Raw genomic sequence first — 18,456 nt, 5'->3', positions numbered from 1 at the left:
CTTCTGTTTTTTGCTCTTTATCCCATAAATGTTATCTTCCAAACATTGAGAAGAGAGTGGTGTCATCAATGAGGAACAGTGTCCCCTCTCTGCCTCTTGCTGTCCAAACAGGGCCTGTCCCCTTTGACCCCTCTTCCCCTGCACAGTGGGAAGGTACTGTGCAACTGTGGCCCAAGGACTCTGGCCCTGTCTCCCACTGCCTGTGTGCAGAACACAAATGAGGGGTCGGGGGTGGGGTTCAAAGTGAAACCAGTGCTGGGAACACTTCCTACAATCTTCTGAATGGATGTTCACCATGTACACTGTGAGAAGACTGCATGGCAGAGCTGTGACCTGCTGCTGCCCTCTTGAGTGGATACAGGCAGGCAGCATGCTGCCTGCACAGGAAGCCATTCCTCTACATGCAGGTGATTCCATTTCACGAACAGTTGTTCCTCTGATAATTTTTTTCTAGAATATCTGTACAATTTCCTTAAATTATAGAAACAATTGTTATTTTTAAAGTTCCCAAAGATCCTAATGTTGCTGTTATACTTTTTTGTTTCCTTCTGTGTTTCTTTATTTCCACTGACACCTCCTATTGTCAGGGGAGGGAAGGGGGCTGAACACTTGACTAAAATATTCCTGGATTATTAGTTTTGGAACAATTTTGTATTTATACTTGTATGCACAGTAGTATTTTGGACTCACTAAATGGCTCATCAAGTGACTTAAAACACTAGGTGTGTGAACAGGTATTACATGACAACACTGCATCTGGCTGTGGGGATTTAATGGAAAACACCCAAAGCCTATAAACCCAAGTCCTGGGGATTGACTCCATCCTACCCATGTGGAAACATTTTCCTTGTTGATGGATGCATCCTGCACCGGCGACCAGGTTGGGTAGTAGATGGAACAGGGAGAACATAGGTTTTAACCAGGTTATCTCAAGGTGTGGGCTCCAGAAGCGCATTTCATGGGATCATGAAGGAACCAATCCTCTGTAGTATGTGGAGGATACTAGAAACCTAAAGCTAAGGGTGGGCCTGTGTTTTATCAGCTGTATGAGCCGTTTATTTGTCTCCAGAGTTAGTGGCAATAAAATGGGGATAGGGGAGCAGCTTTGCACATTTAAACCAAGCTTCTCCCAAACAAAATTGGTGCTAAGGGGGTTAAACTTGGCAGCTATTTTCTGATATACATAGAGCTGAAACTTACTAGGTTGTCAGTTAAATTCTTTTGGTACTTTAAATCATTTTGAGTTTTACAAATCTTAAAAAAAAAAAAAAAAAAAAGCCTATTGTTAAAAATTGGATCATAGCACAAACTTGAACCTGCCAAGTGAGCCCCTAAGAATACTACAGTCTGTCCTACAGCTGTCCCTGTGTGTCCTTCACCTCTCTGAATTACCTTCCTGTAAACTTAAGGAGCTGTGGATCCAAGGGTTAACACTCCAAGAAAAATCCTTTGATTGCATTGCTGATGTCAAGAGTACAAAGGTCACCTCTGAAGATGCCTACCACGATTCCTCATTAGTATATTTGCATAAAGTGTTAAAATGCTTTTGCTACACACCAACATGCACATAGTTAACATGCTTAGTGTCCAAAAGTTAGTAAATGTAGAAGATCAGATTCTTTCCTACTGAGCAACATTGATTTGCCGCAAACCTGGAAGAGCTCAGCAAGAACCTAAGGTAACTGGTTGCATTCTCTTCGCCTGGTTCTCCACTGTGCCTCTAGCTTTGGACCCTTTAGGTCTAGTGGGTCCAAGGAAGGCACATGGATTGTTTTAACATGTTCCTGTCTTGTTAGTTTCAGTAAATAATTTAGGTACAAAGAAATAATGGTTAAAAATGAACTTTACTGAAGTCATCAGTGCCTGTGTTTGGAGAAATCTGAGAAACGGCAGCTCAGCTCCCACATAGCTGGGCAGACAGAACACACCCCATGGCCTTCAACTGCATTCCAGCCACTAACATAATGTATGAAATTAACATTACCAACCCAACATGATTTAAGTTAAAATTTTCAAGATACTATGTGAAATGGTTAAGATAATTTGCAAGTTTCTTAGAGTTGGTTTCTACATTAAGATGGAAGTCAAATACTGGACATCAGTAAGAAAATTTTGGTTTTCGTCCCTAGAACATAGCAGTTGGATGTGGACTTCTACAGGGTCATTGTAGTCACAGTGGGCATCTGAGGAGCATCTCTGATACGGCCTGTGCTGCTTTTGTCCAGGTCTCAGTTTCTTATATAAAAGTAAATCAGTACCTGCTTAAAAAAAACAGCTTGTTTTTTAAATGGTCTCAATATGATAGCTCTGGCTACCCGTCCCTTAGGGTCCTGCCTCAGGCTCCTGAATCGTGAGATTACAGGCATGTGTATGAGGCCTTGATAAAGGGGTGTTTCTTTGAAGATACATGTTTAGGGATAGAGAGTAACCCCCAAACATTGTCACTTGCTACTGCCGCTTCACTGGGAAGAGGTGCAGTGAAACAATGGGAAACTGTGTTATGTGGTCCACAGCTGAGGAGCAGAATTAAACCTGGTGCTGGTTATGGCCACTCAAAGCAGTTCCCTTGAGAGTGCTGGAGATGAAATATCTGCTTGGGGACAAGCTATGGCCGCCCCCTGTAAGGGCAGTCAACAGGCAAAGTGGGGTGGTTTACACTCTGTAGATTTGGACCCCTTTCTTGTGTGTGGACCCTGCTTCCCGTTAGGCTTCGACTCCATGCGGTTTCAGGGTTCTGCTTGGTGAGCACATGAATAGGGTTTGTGCCTCCAATTCTTTCTCCTTCCCTCCATTGTGGGTCATTGCTGCCATCTGGTGGCCAAAAGTGCTTTATCCTTTCTAGTGAACCCATGGTGTGACGGGAGTAGTGTAGCTGTTGATCCGAGCAGAGCAGTCTACTTCTACACTCCATCAAACTTGAAGCAGCTTAGTTTCCATTACAAACAAGAAGTGGTCTTGGCAGTTCACCTAGAGTAGTGGTCAACAGCACTGGAAACACCTTCCTCCTACTACTCAGTGTTGGTCAATACCTTCTTACCCCCACAAGAGGGCAGAGGAGGATACTAGCAGAATGGCTCAACTAGCGGGGTGGGCATGTGGATGGGAACCCAGTATTGCCCTTTGCCTAGTGGCACCAGGTATAGCTCTTGTTAGCCAGCAGAGAAAGCACACAGTGGAAAGTGCTGTTTATAAGATAGGTCTCCCCTTGGTTACAGCTATTTAATTTTCATACAGTGTGCAGCTAAAAGTGAGTTCTGGGGCTGAAGTGGCTGGATGATAGAATATTTGCCTAGTACATACAAGGCACTGGTTTTGAACCCAGGGGTTAGGGAAGGGAATGGAATAAGGATTTAAAAATTCATTTATTCTATTCAAAAATGAAAGTGAATCCTCGTTGGCATTGCAGCAGTTACTGCTCTTAAGTCAACATCACTGCTTTTCCTACTTATAAGGGCTAGAGGAGCATGCCAGTATCTTGAGCAATGGCAGTGCATTTGACCCCCTCCAGGATAGAGAGCTTGGTGTGTCAAGGTGCTGGTAGGCAAATGGCTAGTGACCTCCATTATTTGTGAGATGTATCTTCCGGTTTATAATTACATAACATGACCTCTTACACACTGCTGGAAGTGTCGCTAAAGTGTCCTGATGATTTGGCCTTCAATGGGCAAAAGCCACTGGAGCTGCAAGACTGTAGAGTGATGGTTAGAGAGCTACATTTAGTGATGGATGGTATTCAGATATGTCTGCTCTCAGGTCATCAGGTGTGTCCTGGGAGTGTTAAGAATAACCAGAATGCAGTCAGACCAAAAGAGAGACTGGCTCTGTTGTGGAAATCATGGCTTTGGAGTCCACATTTGTAACCAAGAACAAAAATATCACTGAGATGTTTCAGGCCATATTACTGCTACGTGGAGGGGTTTGTCGAGGTTCTGGCAATGTGTTGATTTTATAGAGGGGAAGAGAGCTGGTTTTAGATCTCGCTTTTGTTACCACTTCACTCTTGCAGTTGTCCTAAAGGGCTGGCAATCGAATATACGCTTATTATACCCCTGTCCAGTGTCAGCGTCTCACGGAGCACTTGGTCTTTACTGTGCGAGTGCTCATTCCTTCGTTGGCCCTTCCTCAAAGGAGTCTGCACCTACTATTTTTTTCTTCTGCATAACCCAGCAACCAGACATACAGGTGAATTGTTGAATACCCCTGGAGCTCTGAATTAGAAATAAGACTACCACTGCAGAGTCCTTGGATATTGATCTATGGGAAGCATGGCTGTACTCCTTGGCTCAGAATGTGCTCTTTTCTAATAATTATCTTACACACTGTATTGTAAAAAATAGGTCCTTGACAGTTAAAAGAAAAAAAAATTACATTCCGAGCCAGGTGGTAGTAGCACATGCCTTTAATCCCAGCACACGGGAGGCAGAGCCAGGCGGATCTCTGAGTTCGAGGCCAGCTTGGTCTACAGGGCAAGATCCATGACAGGTACCAAAACTACACTGAGAAACCCTGTCTCCAAAAACAAAAACAAAACAAAAAAATGTATATTCCATTGTTCAGAGTATACTCCTAATTTCTATTGTACAAATCTGCCTCTGGATATTTTCTATCCTCATCTAGTGTCAAGAGATGCAGTGTTGGATAGATGTGACAACTCTGCAAAGCCCCTAAAGTGCTTTGAGGCTAGGGTTTGGCATGCTTCTGAGCACACAGACCACTTGAAGCAAAGGCCCACTGGGGTGAAGTTGGAAGGGTTTCAGATGAAATACAAGGCTTGCATCTTCTAGGTTTTTCAGTGCCTCTTTGTAAATAGCCATATGGCTGTGATACATTGGCAGCCAGTTCTGGCAGGACTTGGTGGGGCCCCTTGACACCTGGAGGAGCTTGTTGAAGTGAGCTTTCTTCGTATATGGGATCTCTGCTCTTCCCTGAGCCCTCTACGCTTCCTGGTATCTTGGAAATGGTTACTGGGAGCAGAAGGTGGAAAGTAATCATCTATGATCTTGAAATCATGCTTCAGGGATGGCTGGAACTGCCCCTATAAGTGTGGGTTTTGCCAGCACAGACAGTGTTGATTGCCTATCTAGATGAGCCATCTCAAAGGTGTTTGTTCCTTGCATGGAAAGATGCCACTTCTGAGCCACATGTTCACAAACATTTCCTTACCTTGTTTGACCACTTGGGCTGCTGGTCAACGTGTTGGACAAGCATCATGCAGTTCTATGACCCAGGCTGTGACACTGATCCACTGATCTAACTCAGGACTTGGGGAAAGTATATGTGTTGGCGGGGGATGGGTGTCTATTCCTTCCACTATTTGGGTTATGGGGACTGAACTAAGGCTTGGCAGCAAGTACCTTTACTTGCTGAGACATTTTGTGAGCCCTTGATGCAGTATTTTTTATTAAGTTGATTGCCCACTGACATGTAAAAGCTTTGGTGCAAGCCAAAGCTCTTTGACTTAGCATATAATAAGCATTTAAAACACCAGGTTGTCGTTTTACCATGCTGACCTAATTAAGGGCAGTGTTAGGGGTAGAAACCTGTATAAACGGGCATCACTACTTTTGGCATCTGATGTTCATTGCTTCCCTGGCTTTCCCTCAAGAAAAAGTCTGTGCTGATTTCCTTTCACATAAACTGCAGACATGCAGGTGAAATGCTAAATATTCCGGGAGCTGAGAGTCCTTAGGAATAGACAGCCACTGGAGTCTTCTCTTTTGGCATCTGAGTTGTATGAAAATAGGTTGGCTGATCTTCCCTATATTGAAAACATCACCAGTCTATATTTTTATCAACTGTCTCCAGTGAACTCCTGCAAAGTGATGAAGTAATGTGTATTCCCTGTGCCAACAGGAAGGTGTCAACCTCCAGGACCCTTAGACTTAGCTGTTCATGGAGGAGAGTTTGTCATTTTCCCCTTGAAAATATTTTTTTAGCCGGGGAGTGGTGGCACACACTCTCTGTGAGTTCGAGGCCAGCCTGGTCTACAGAACTAGTTCCAGGACAGGCTGCAAAGCTACACAGAGAAAACTTGTCAGGGCTTGGGGGAGTGGGAGGTGGGGATGGGGTGGGGATTCAAGTTCATACAATAACACTTTGACTTGTTAATAAAAGTTATCTTGTAAATCTGCCCTATTTTGATGGGAAGCTCATCCTTTAGTTTTACAGCTTATCTAATGATTAGTTGGACCTTTGATAATTGGTTTGTTTGAAGTGAAAGGTTTAATACACTAAAGCCTTTTCTTTCTGAAATAAAGAATAATTACCATCATAAAATACTGTGGAAAACCTTTCTGAGTTTCAAGATCTTAAAAACCTGCAAATGTATCTGATTAATGCCTAGGTTGACTGGTTATTTCCAGGGTGGACATGGTACAATGTCAACTTGGAGTTTTTAATGTGTTGCCCGTATCTCACACTGTCTGCATTCTGCTTTCTAGCCATGAAGGAAGACAGGAGAGTGGAAGACAGAACAATGGCAGCAGCTGCAGTTCCAAAGAAGATGGTTCCTCCAGGCTCCCTGATGAGCAGACAGACTTCACCTAGAAATCTTGTTCCAAAGAAGCTTCCTCCTTATACTAATGTGGCAGGAGCCAAACCAGCCATCAAGAAGCTGCCCTCGGGCTTCAAGGGTACCATCCCCAAGAGGTCATGGCCCACAGCTACCCCTTCAGGCACTTCTGCCAGGCAGACAGGACCATCACCTTTGACAGCTACTTCCAAAAAGTTGCCTGGCTCTGCTGCTGTGGTGGGAGTTATCAGGAAGCCAATGTCTGCCAATGTCCCTGCAGCCTCTCCAGCCCCAGGACGCCTTGGGCCTGTGAGCCCAGCCCCATCACAGCCCAATTCACAAATTCGGCAAAATATAAGACGCTCCTTGAAAGAGATTTTGTGGAAAAGGTGGGCCATTGTACATGTCACTCTTGCAGATAAAGCATTGATGATAGTATTCTGAATTTCCTCACTAAGCAAGTGCCCCCGGTTTATGTAATTCCTCTTTTCATTCTATTCAGAGTCAATGACAGCGATGACTTAATAATGACAGAAAATGAAGTAGGAAAAATTGCCCTCCACATTGAGAAGGAGATGTTTAACTTGTTCCAGGTTACTGATAATCGTTATAAGAGCAAATATCGCAGCATCATGTTCAACCTTAAGGATCCTAAGAATCAGGTCTGTGTGCCCCCAGCTAGGTCTTGGGACTTCTTGACCCAGAATAGAGCCCTACATTCATTTCTGTTAGCTTTACAGTGACATACCATATAGCATTTGGAGTATCCTTTCTGTCTTTTTGGGTCATCATTTTCTCTGCCAGAACTGGAGTTAAACAGATTTTATAACCCCTCTACAAATCACATGTCCACCGTCCTGAGATAAAAGTTTTTCATCCCAATTTTCAGGGATGTCTGGTGGACTTTTTGTTGTTGTTGTTGTTTGTTTTTGTTTTTGAGACGTCTCACCATATCTTTAGCTGGCCTGAGTCTTGCTCTGTAGACCAAGCTGGCCTCAAACTCTTAAGAGATCCACTTGCTTCTGCGTAGGAAGTGCTGGGATTAAAGGTGTGTGCTACCACATCTGGGATCAGGCAACCTTTCCTGCCTTACCTTTCTTCCTCAGCCACATGATATGGGCCACCCCTTGCAGTTCTCAGCCTTGCCTAGCATGGTGCCCCTTGCTTTCTGCTGCTGGGGCTGTTTATAGTGTTCTCTAGACTGAACACACACAGCCCCTGTGTTTTAGAACCATATCAAGTGCCTTGGCTACATTGCCATGGTCTGCAATTCCATGGTAGAAGTGATATATTCCTGCCTTTATTTCTAACTTTTTTTGCGGAGGGAAACAGGGTCTCACTATGTAACTCTCTGGCTGGCCTCAAACTCAAATCCCAGTGCTAGGATTAAAGGTGTGTACAGTCTGGCCTTCTAAATACTATTTTTGAAGCAGTCTTGTGCTTCTGCTTCCCAGGTATATGCCACCTTTCTCTCCTGGCTTCCTACTTTTTAACCTATATTCCAAGTTGTGTGCATGAGTTGTGATCCTGAGAAGGCATAGAATCTGCAGATGGCCTTGAAGTCTTCTCTCAGATTCACTGTTGCCTACTGCAGGTGGGGAACACACTCTGCAGGGGGTGGCTAAGTTCTAGGAATAGTCAGTGTCCACCTGAGTTCCGTTGTGCTGCTTTGGTTCTTCATATTGATCCATAGCAGAAGGTAACATAAAAGGTTCATGGATGAGGAAATAAAAGGTGCTTTTTTTTTTCCCTTTTAAATAGGGGCTCTTCCATCGAGTTCTTCGAGAAGAAATCTCCTTGGCAAAACTTGTCAGAATGAAGCCTGAAGAACTTGTATCTAAAGAACTTTCCACGTGGACAGAGAAGCCTACAAAATCTGTAAGTATTGAGGATGGTTGTCTGAGGCCCTAGAGGTTTCATTTTTCTAGAATCCATTAATAAGCTGTTTGTAGGATGGATGAATATTCCTTCTCCCTAGAACCCAAAGCTGAAGCCTTCATTTCTGTCCTCCTTATTGTAGGTGATAGAGTCCAGGACTAAGTTGCTTAATGAAAGCAAGAAGAACACTGCTAAGCCAGAACCTATTCCTGACATGGAAGATTCTCCACCAGTGTCAGATTCAGAAGTGAGCATTTGGGGTGTCCAGTGTTTGTATGGAGACTAAGACTAACATCTCTTACCTGCTTTTAGGCGTCCTAAGTCACTGAGCAAGTCACTGACATTTAAACAAGTGTATATGTATGCATGGTGCAGTGTTTTCCAAGTGCTGCTATTTATTGGGATAATTTGGGCTCCTTTAGTTTTTGATGCAATTTCTCTTTGGCTGGCCTAAAATTTTTACCTCTGGAATTGGGGGATTATAGACCTGTCTTGGTGGGCTTTTTCTCCATTGGGTTTTTTTTTTTTTTTTCATTTTTTTGGAACTTGTTCTGTAGACCTGGGTGGCCTTGAACTCAGAGATCCACCTGCTTCCACCTCCAGGCACCACACTTGGCTCTCCATTGGTTCTTCACCATTTCTGCTATTAACTTAGAAATGGATTGGATTTTGGAAAGGAAATTAGCTATTTGAGTCAAGCATGTTGGCACTTACCTGTAATCCCAGCACTTTCTAGATCAGTGGTTCTCAACCTGTGGGTTGTGAGCCCTTTGAGGGTGGAGTGATCCTTTCACAAGGATCACATATCAGATGGCCTGCATATCAGATATTTACATTAGAATTCATAACAGTAGCAAAATTACAGTTATTAAGTAGTAACAAAAAATTTTAGAGTTGAGGGTCACCACAACAGGAGAGACTGTATTAAAGGGGGCAGCATAAAGGAAGGTTGTGAAGAACTACGCTAGATGGAAGCAGGAGGTTCAGGAGTTTCAGGGTCATCCTCTGCTACATTTCAAGACATGGTCTCAAGAAAATGACAAAGGCAAGACCTAAACTTGCATTTCAATTGTAGGAACAACAAGAATCAGTAAGAGCTGCGCCCGAAAAGAGCACGACGCCTCTCCTCGATGTCTTCAGCAGCATGCTAAAGGACACGACTAGTCAGCACCGGGCTCATCTCTTTGATTTAAACTGTAAAATTTGTACAGGTGAGCATAATTTAGGGCCTGAAACTTTGGAAATGAAACAAAATTGGATTTTGTTTAAAATTGCTCTTGTAAATGTAGCGGTCAGTTTTCAAGCTGTTTGGAGAGTGGCAGTCTGGTGTGTGTAGCCGTGCCTCAGTTGCTTTTGATGAGCATAAGAAACCATTCCCTGCTTGTGATGGAGCTGTGCTCTTGAATGTGTCTTCCTCATACCTCATACTCTTCAGGTCAGGTTCCATCATCGGAGGACGAACCAGCTCCTAAAAAGCAAAAGCTTTCAGCTTCTGCTAAGAAAGAAGACTTGAAGCCCAGGCATGACAGCTCTCCATCTGATCCAGTCTCTAACACTGCTGATGAAGGAATTGCAGAGACACTGCCTGAAAATGCCTCTGAGCCAGAACTGGAGGAGAGAAAATGTTTCCCTGGGCCTCCAGGTGATGGCCATCCTGAGCCCTCCCCACTGGATGGCCTCTCTCCCTGCTCTGCCTCTGGTGGGAGTGGGGTGGTTACCACAGTCACAGTGTCTGGCCGAGACCCCAGGACCGCCCTGAGTGGATCATGCACAGTCACAGCCTCCATGGCAGCCCACCTGGACAACTCCCACACATCAGAAACCAAACTGGACATGCTAAAGCCTGCTTTGACTCCTGCAGTGGTGCCTAAGTCCATACTGGCTAAGCCATCCTCCTCTCCTGACTCAAGATACCTGTCAGTACCACCATCACCAAATACGAGGTGTGTTTTTAGGAGGGTTCTGAGAAAAACCTCAAACTCTTCTTGCTTTAGACTGACAAGGAAAGGTAGTGATTAGATTGATCAAAAACCTGGCTTTAGTATCTTAGAAATGCTCCATTTCTTGGAAGTCTAATTGTTAATTTTGGTCATTCAGGTCTTGAGTATGAAGGTTTTAACTTATGGCCATTCCGATTTGTTCCTGATCCACTTATTTTCTTGACCAAATGTCTAAACCATTATGACTTAAATAGTTGCTTGGTAAAGGAAGCCACCTTTTGCTCCCAAGTATGAAGTTGCCATACTTTGAAGTATCCATTGTACAAAAAGAAAGTGACTTTTTTTTTTTTTTTATGGTTTGGTTTTACAGCGTTTCAGAATCACGATCCCCGCCAGAAGGAGATACAACCCTCTTCTTGTCTCGACTCAGCACGATTTGGAAAGGATTTATTAATATGCAGAGTGTAGCAAAATTTGTCACTAAGGCATATCCTGTCTCTGGGTGTTTGGATTATCTCAGTGAGGTTAGAACCAAGAAATTCCCCACCCGCCTCTCTCTTCTCCCCTTTCTCCTTCTCTTCTGGGTATGTGGGCATGTTGGTGTGTCTTGGAGAAATCAGATTCATGCTGCTCTTATATTGTATGGCCAAAGGCAGAAATGTGGATCAGAAGTCAGGCATCTCAGTTCCCTGCTTAGGTGGGTTATTTCCACATATGTGACCTGCCTCAGTTTTGGAACATAATATCCTTGGGAAGAAGTGGTTGTCTCCCACTCTGGCGACAGTCTTTCTAAAGTGGTGATGGCTTTGGTGTGTGATCTGGTGTTTTGGAATTAATTGTGTCAATTTCTGAAGACTGCAGCTCTGATGTTGACTTCATGTTCTTCTGTAGGATTTGCCTGACACCATCCACATCGGTGGAAGGATTGCTCCAAAGACAGTGTGGGATTATGTTGGCAAGCTCAAGTCATCGGTGTCCAAGGTACCTGCTCAGTGTGGTCTCTGCAACAGTGGGAAATTGTGTTTGCTTAATTTTTTTTTTAATTTCAATTTTATTGGGCTAAGGCTTGAAACATCAGCCTATAACTTACTAGATGTTGAAAATGTTTATAAGTACATAAAGGTGTGAAGGTATACTTGACTAGTAGCGATAGGAGTTTGTTTCTAATTTATCATAATGGTGTGAATGCATTCAAATTTTAGTAAATACACAGGCTTTGCTTCCCTCTTTCATGACTAAGGGAAAAGAAGGTAAGAACTTGGAGGTGTCCTGGCTCAGGCACCCAGTGTTACTTCATATGCAGGCTTAGGCTTCCTAAAAACCCTCAAGTCAGCTGCAGGTGAAGTGTGTGAGGTTTATTTTGAAAGTGGTCCATAGTTTGGAGCAGGCTCACAAGAGGAGGTAAACCATATATATAGGCTGACTTTCTAGTGTGGGGACACGCAGACACCTGCTGCTGGTGCGTCCTGTGTGCTGTGACCCCATCATATGAATAGTGAACGCTTGCTTGGTATCTGACAGCTGTACACAGTGGCTCACTGAAACTCCTGGGAGTGGAGGTGGTTTTAGCCCACTGGTCGAACCAGAACCTTTGTTCTTTACACTTGATGTAAGTGCAAGCGATAGATCTGACCGTCAGAACTACTAGGCAGTGTGTCTTAGGGTCTGCATCTGAAGGAGGGCTGTTCAGGGCAGCCCAGGTGCATGCTTCCCTGTGCTCTGTTTGCCTTACAGGAGCTCTGTCTGATCCGCTTCCACCCCGCCACAGAGGAGGAGGAAGTTGCCTACATCTCTCTCTACTCCTATTTTAGCAGCCGTGGCCGCTTTGGGGTTGTAGCTAATAACAACAGGCATGTCAAGGACCTGTACCTGATTCCACTGAGTGCTAAGGACCCTGTGCCATCCAAACTCTTGCCCTTTGAGGGCCCAGGTAAGCACCCAGTTTCTGGGAGGTGTAGGCACAGCCAGTCCCCACATAGTCCTCTACACTGACACAATTCTCTCAGGTTGTCACAGGGACATCTGCCACCTGGCCTAAACTCTAAAGAGCTAGATTAGGACAACTATTGCAGGAGAATCTGTTCTCTGAGAGATGTGGGCACATGGCTCTAAAACTATCTTAGTTCTTGTGAAAATTGACTCACTACTTACAACCAAATTGTTTGCTGCCTCAGACCAGGGAGCTGTTCAAATGCCACGATCAAGAACCAGATCCAGAGAGGAGAGACAGGGCTTGCCTGGATCCAGGGGTGCCTTCCACTCTAGAAAGAGGGTTGCTATTACTATTGCCACTCTGCTCAAAGTGAGCTGGCCTCTTCCATTCTAAGGTGCTTCTCCACAGGACCTAATTCCTAAGGGTCCGGTAATAGTGCCATAGAGAAGCATCTCAAAATGACTGCTTTTCGGTCACTGCACATACTGTAGTAATTTCTTTTATCTTTTCAAACTATCTAGATTTGCTCTTTCCTATGAAGCATTGCTTAGCAGATTACCTATACAGAAACACAAACGGGGGTTCAGATGACACAGAGGGGTCTGGTCCAGTGATGTCCAGCTCTGCTAAGTGCCTTCAAGGAGTTTTCATGGCTTCAATTAGGGAATTTGCACTAGGTTCCTAAATTGGTCTCTTTGGTCATTATGTCCCCAGAGGATTAGTCTTAACCTAAAAGCCACTGGGTTTGACATGTGCTAAATATTCTTTAAATATTGTCATAGAGGTAGCTGATGCATGCCCAAAGCCCTGTATCCACACCACTTGCACTACACCTAAACTTGCTGGGATGCTGAAGGCCCAAGCCCATTGCCCCAAGCACAGCCCTCTGCTAACTACAGCCTGTTCCTAGTTCATGGCATGGGTTTCCTGTGCCTGCAATTTCAAAATATGTATACACTAAGGTATTGGTTGGTGTCATAATTCAGGGGTTAAATGATAATGGACACGATGCAATAGGTGATTTTAGTGCCCAGCACATTTCAAAAGCAAAGTGTGTTCTGTGAAGCCATATTGGGGATTAAAAAAACAAAACTGCCACTGTGGGTGGCAGAAAGTGCCCTGGAAGTGTTCGATGACAGCCATGTGAAGAGCTCTGGCCAGCATATTCCATGACCATGGGGAAAGAGGTATCCAGTTCTCCTGGAAGTGAAGATCCAGAAGCTGCTGACCCTTGGCACCTGTGAGAAGAGCGGCCGGTTGCTTAGATGTGTCTCAGCTGGAGGGTAGGAGTTAGTGTCCACAGGTGGTGTTTGTAGTGAGGGTAGGTATTGCCCCTGGACACCCTCCTCTCAGGTGGAAAAGTACACCATTTATTGCAGAAGTGTGAGTTAGATCTCTTACCTCCAGTTTACGTAAAAACAAAAGCAGCACTTCATCCTTTATATTCTCTCTACCCCATCTCCATCTCAGCATTGCCAAATGAGAACAGACTGTTGGGAGTACATGGAGCTTGCAGAGTACGTGGGCATCGGGGTACATGGGACCCTTAACCAACTAGATCTTGGATGAGGTTCCCAGTGGCCAGGGCCAGGAGGAAACTGCCAGAGGAATGGCACTATTGGTTGTGGCTGCACAGTCATCTGGGTTCATGGTTGTAGAATAGCCAGCTGGGACAGGGCAAGGCCACACTGTGCTTCCAAGATGACAGGGGTTGGGGGTTGGCATATTGCATCCCACTAAGAGATGGACACTGACCACTGGCCAAGTAGAGGGGCACACTTGTTGAGGCCATGACACTGAAGGGCGCGCTCAAAAGATAGGCAGGTACCATTCACAATACATCATAAATGTGTCTTGCTAAAATAACAATTTAGAAAAGTAATGAAATACTACCTGAAAACTTCTAAAGATATTTTTAACTTAAGGACTGACATACAGTTTTTAATGATACCATTGCCACAATTACATGTGTGTGGTATTTGCACACTGTCAGTGCAGACAGCCTTGGCCTAGGCCAGGCTTGTGGCTGGACCTGCCTTATGTACTGATGGCTTGACTTGGCATTTTCTAGGTGTAGGGGTGTGTGTGTGTGTGTGTGTGTGTGTGTGTGTGTGTGTGTATGTGTATGCTTATGCTTGTGTGTGCTATATGTATGTAAGGCTGGGCTGGAGCCTTGTTCCTGGCTTGTTTTTTCCTGTCCTTATAGCATCTTTCCAGAAGCTCTGGACACCTTGGGCCAGAGGTAGTAGCTCTGTCCCCTCAGCCGACCAATGGCCCTGTCTCAGTACCAGCTACCGAGCAAGCTGGGGGTCACATACCTAGGAAATTACTGGAGCTTGGGTCTGCATACCCAAAGCCTTTCTCTCAATCCAAAGACTCCGCCTTGACTGTGAATGGTACAGTGCTGTCCTCATAGCAGGAAATGTCCTCATGACCAGGTAGAGTCAGCACCATGTAGTGTGTGTGCAGAAGATCATGATAGGAGTAGAGATGGCCTTGTAGGAAAGTGACCCACTTGTCTATGTACCCCATTTTCTACACATGGAACCACAGGTGGTCCTCGCCAACTGAACTCAGAGCCAAAGATTTTCAGACATTGGCTTCTTTCTTACTTTGAAGGATGACGAGACCTCAAAAGTACTTAGGCCACACCTTCAGAAGAACACTTACAGCCAGCATTTGGTTCTTGGCCTAGCATATGTGATTTACAGATCCAGTCAGTACATCTGGAGCTGCTGGGTTTCTTCATGACTCTAGAGTCCTTGTGCTTTTTAATGGTTTTCTACAAAAATGCTGTCTGGTCTTAGTGTGTCAGACACTGATGTTTATACCTTTTGATTATTTCAAAGGACAGCTAAAAAACCTAGGTCCCTCTGACTCTACTGTCCATCTTCTCCACACTAGTTTAGATGCTATCTTAAAGCAACCAACAGGTTCTCAGATGACTTATGGCCTTAGTCAAGGGAGTGAGACTAGTTTAGTTACAGGGAACCCTTGCGTTCTACCTGGCCCTGACAACACTGAGTCTGAAACCCATGTACCCACCTCATATTCATCAGGGCCCACTGCCAGGCTGGAGAAAACCAAGGGCACTTTGTTTGGTGTCAGTCAGTGCCTGTTGGACTCCCCAGTTCATTCAGCATGCAGTCAGTCTCCTCCCCAAATCACCCTCAGTGGCTCTGAGGGAAAGGGCATGCCTCTACATATAGAACACATTCCTCAGGAAGTGTTACACTCCAGTGTCTTTGTGTTTAAACAGTTCTATTAGCTGGAAAGTTTTATGCTTTGAAATATTAGCAGGTAAGCACTCCAGTTTTCTTGTGTGTGTATCAAAGCTTTGCACAGAAACTGTAATCAAAGTCAAATACAGTATTGAATGGAATGTACTACTTTGTCTATCTAAATCAATAAAAATATGTCATGGAAACTGGTCATTGTTTGTTTGACTTGGAACCATGTGGTAGCTAGGGCCACTTGCCCTAGGCCTGCCTCTGCTCCTTGTAAACCAGCATAACTCTCTTCTGGTAGTACAAGGGCTCCCAGTATCCTGCCAAGTGGTGCACAGCAGAGGGCATGCAGACTGGCATGCTCCATGGTGTCCTTTGTACTTGGGCACCTGGAAGAAGATGGACAGCGCCCTGGTTACCCCAAGCATGCACGGGGTCAGTCGAAGAGGGAGGACGTGCGTGAGTGTGTGTGTGCTAGGTGGGCTGGGAAGTATACAGTTCCCCTCATTGCCAAGTGTGTCCAAGTCATACACAGTGTTTGATCCAGCAGGTGTGCACATTTTGTTTTGACAGATTCAAACCATAAAAAGGTTTTCATCCTGAACATGTTGAACATACTGTTAAATTTGGGAATAGAGGTGTCGATTAGATAGGTGTGAGGTCAGTGGGAGTCTACTTTGGGGTGATTCTGTTAATAAACGGGAACGCTAACATGCACACAGGTCACAGCACCACCTCCCACTGTCTGTAGAAGCAGGTGGTTATCTTCAGCCACATCTTCAGACTTTGTTGCTAACACGTCTAGATACAGGTCCCGAGAGATTAACTAGCACACTTCTTTAGGTGTACCCTTGTCTGGTTTCTCTTCCTGTCTGATACCACTGAGTCCAAAGGCTAGAAAGACATTTGCACCTTGAAAATGAGGACAGATGTCGAACTTAAAGGGCTTGCTTTCATACACATTAAACAATGTATCCCTTCTAGTTGGACAGCACACTTTAACTGGATCTAGTATTTCAGTCTCCCAGTGCTTGTTTTGCGTAGTTGTGTGAATTGATGACCTCATAAGAGTCCCAAAGGGTGATGAGTAACACCATCCTGTCTAGTGCTGGCTCTTGTGGACCCCATCTGCACTGCAGCTGGGGTGACCATTGCATCCCACACTCCGGGGAGCTGAACTCTTTACCTGATGGCTGACGAAATGCAGCAAGCCTGGAAATTGGACCCCAAGAAACCTGGATCTCCACTGCCCCTCCAGGAGGTGTGGGGTAGAGACAGGGGCTTGGAGCTTTTGACCTTCATTAACATTTCCTGTTATATGGCATACCTTGCATACACAATGAAGCAGCATCATTAACTTTGGGACATGCCCCTCCTCAGTGAAGACACTTCCAAGGCCCAAGATGGATATTGAATTTGATTGTTCACAAGATGCTGCTGCTTCCAGGGCGCTAGCTACAGTTGGGTTTAGGTTTTGTTTTGTTTTTTTTTGTTTGGTTTTGACCCAGGCTGACCTGGAAGTCACCATATAGTCTAAGTTGACCTTGAACTCATGAAGATCTTCCTGCCCTCAGACTCCTGAGCAGATAATACATATGAGTCACCATTCCTTGTGGGTCTTTATGTAGTTGTAGGTATACATGAGGTAGGCAGTAAGGGTTGTTTCAGAACAGGGCTGTGCATTCTGGGGAGGTTAGCAGAAATTGGACCAGTCTGTGGAGCCCTGCAGTATGCACACGGGATGGCCAGGTGATTAGAAACAGCTGCTGGTAAGATGCCATTCTAGGCAGCCTGCTGTGCTCAAAACCAGCATAAACACTAACACAACTACCAGCTTACTATGGTTGCTGGAGCATTCTGCTGTGGTGGGACACATTAATTCTAATGAATACCCTGGACCCCATTATGAGTCTTGGTTGCAGTGGAGGGCCCATCACCTGCACTTGGGTGGTCTGGAAGTCCTTCCTGGAATGAGGCAATATAGCCCCCTCTGGAGGACTAGTGGTCCACATTAAGCTGCCTACCCTGCCCCCTCATACCAGGGCCTCCAGCCCTTAGCACCATGTTCCTCCACAACCCACAACCTCACACCCCCAGCCAGCCTCCTAGTGTCAGATTCTAGAAAAGGCCTGGCTTACAGAGCTGTCCAATAAAACTTCAGCCTGAGGCCCAAATGTTCCAGAAAGTTTTCATAACTCAAACTTGCAAGCTCTGGCCATTTCCTACAGATTTGCCCAGAAAGGCTTAAAAAAAAAATCTGGTTTAACAATTAGTCCAAACTATAGATCTTAAACAAGCCATATAATATCTAGGAAGCAATAGCAACTCCTGTTTTAAGTTTAAAATTCCCTTAGTTTTAGCCGGGCGGTGGTGGCGCACGCCTTTAATCCCAGCACTCGGGAGGCAGAGGCAGGCGGATCTCTGTGAGTTCGAGGCCAGCCTGGGCTACCAAGTGAGCTCCAGGAAAGGCGCAAAAGCTACACAGAGAAACCCTGTCTCGGAAAACCAAAAAAAAAAAAAAAAAAAAAAATTCCCTTAGTTTCTCCTTATTAAAAGAACTTGCCTTCCACACATCCTGAGTGTTCAGTAGGATCTGCCTGCTCTCCGGGTTGTTTTGTTTGTTTGTTTGTTTGTTTTGTTTTGTTTTTCTACTGCCTAGCTCTGTCTTTGATACACTAGGCAATTACAGCCCTATCTCAGTTTTTGTACATCCCTCCAGGAAGCAGTAGACTGGCTCACAGATTCCTGGGAGGAGAAAGGAGGGCTAAGTGTGGGGGCTGGGTAGCCAGCTCTCAAGGGCTGGCCCAGTCTGTCACCTCTGTTCCCCATTCTGTGCTAAGCCTCACTGGAATTTAGGAATTGTAACACCCTTAGAACTAACTACATTACAGTGTCTAAAAGCAATTGTTTACAGTAGCTTGAAATACAAGTAAAATCTTTGATAGTGATTTAATTATATGAATGTAT

General features: G+C 44.8%; 1 protein-coding gene across 18 annotated transcripts in view; it reads left to right on the top strand.

Annotated features, from left to right (window-relative positions):
* Dido1 (death inducer-obliterator 1) overlaps window positions 1-18,456 on the top strand; it is a 58,821-nt gene that overhangs the window by 34,481 nt on the left and 5,884 nt on the right. For all 18 annotated transcript variants that reach the window (XM_076571352.1, XM_042276938.2, XM_006976062.4 and 15 more), the window contains 9 exons: window positions 6,441-6,900; window positions 7,014-7,173; window positions 8,273-8,389; window positions 8,532-8,636; window positions 9,465-9,600; window positions 9,825-10,332; window positions 10,700-10,853; window positions 11,221-11,310; window positions 12,064-12,259. In XM_076571352.1, the coding sequence (XP_076427467.1) occupies window positions 6,441-6,900; window positions 7,014-7,173; window positions 8,273-8,389; window positions 8,532-8,636; window positions 9,465-9,600; window positions 9,825-10,332; window positions 10,700-10,853; window positions 11,221-11,310; window positions 12,064-12,259 (1,926 nt within the window). The remainder of the gene's footprint in view (window positions 1-6,440; window positions 6,901-7,013; window positions 7,174-8,272; window positions 8,390-8,531; window positions 8,637-9,464; window positions 9,601-9,824; window positions 10,333-10,699; window positions 10,854-11,220; window positions 11,311-12,063; window positions 12,260-18,456) is intronic.

This window comes from Peromyscus maniculatus, chromosome 4 (assembly GCF_049852395.1).
Source record: "Peromyscus maniculatus bairdii isolate BWxNUB_F1_BW_parent chromosome 4, HU_Pman_BW_mat_3.1, whole genome shotgun sequence".
NCBI classification, from domain to species: domain Eukaryota; kingdom Metazoa; phylum Chordata; class Mammalia; order Rodentia; family Cricetidae; genus Peromyscus; species Peromyscus maniculatus.
This window is presented reverse-complemented; position numbering and strand designations above follow the sequence as displayed.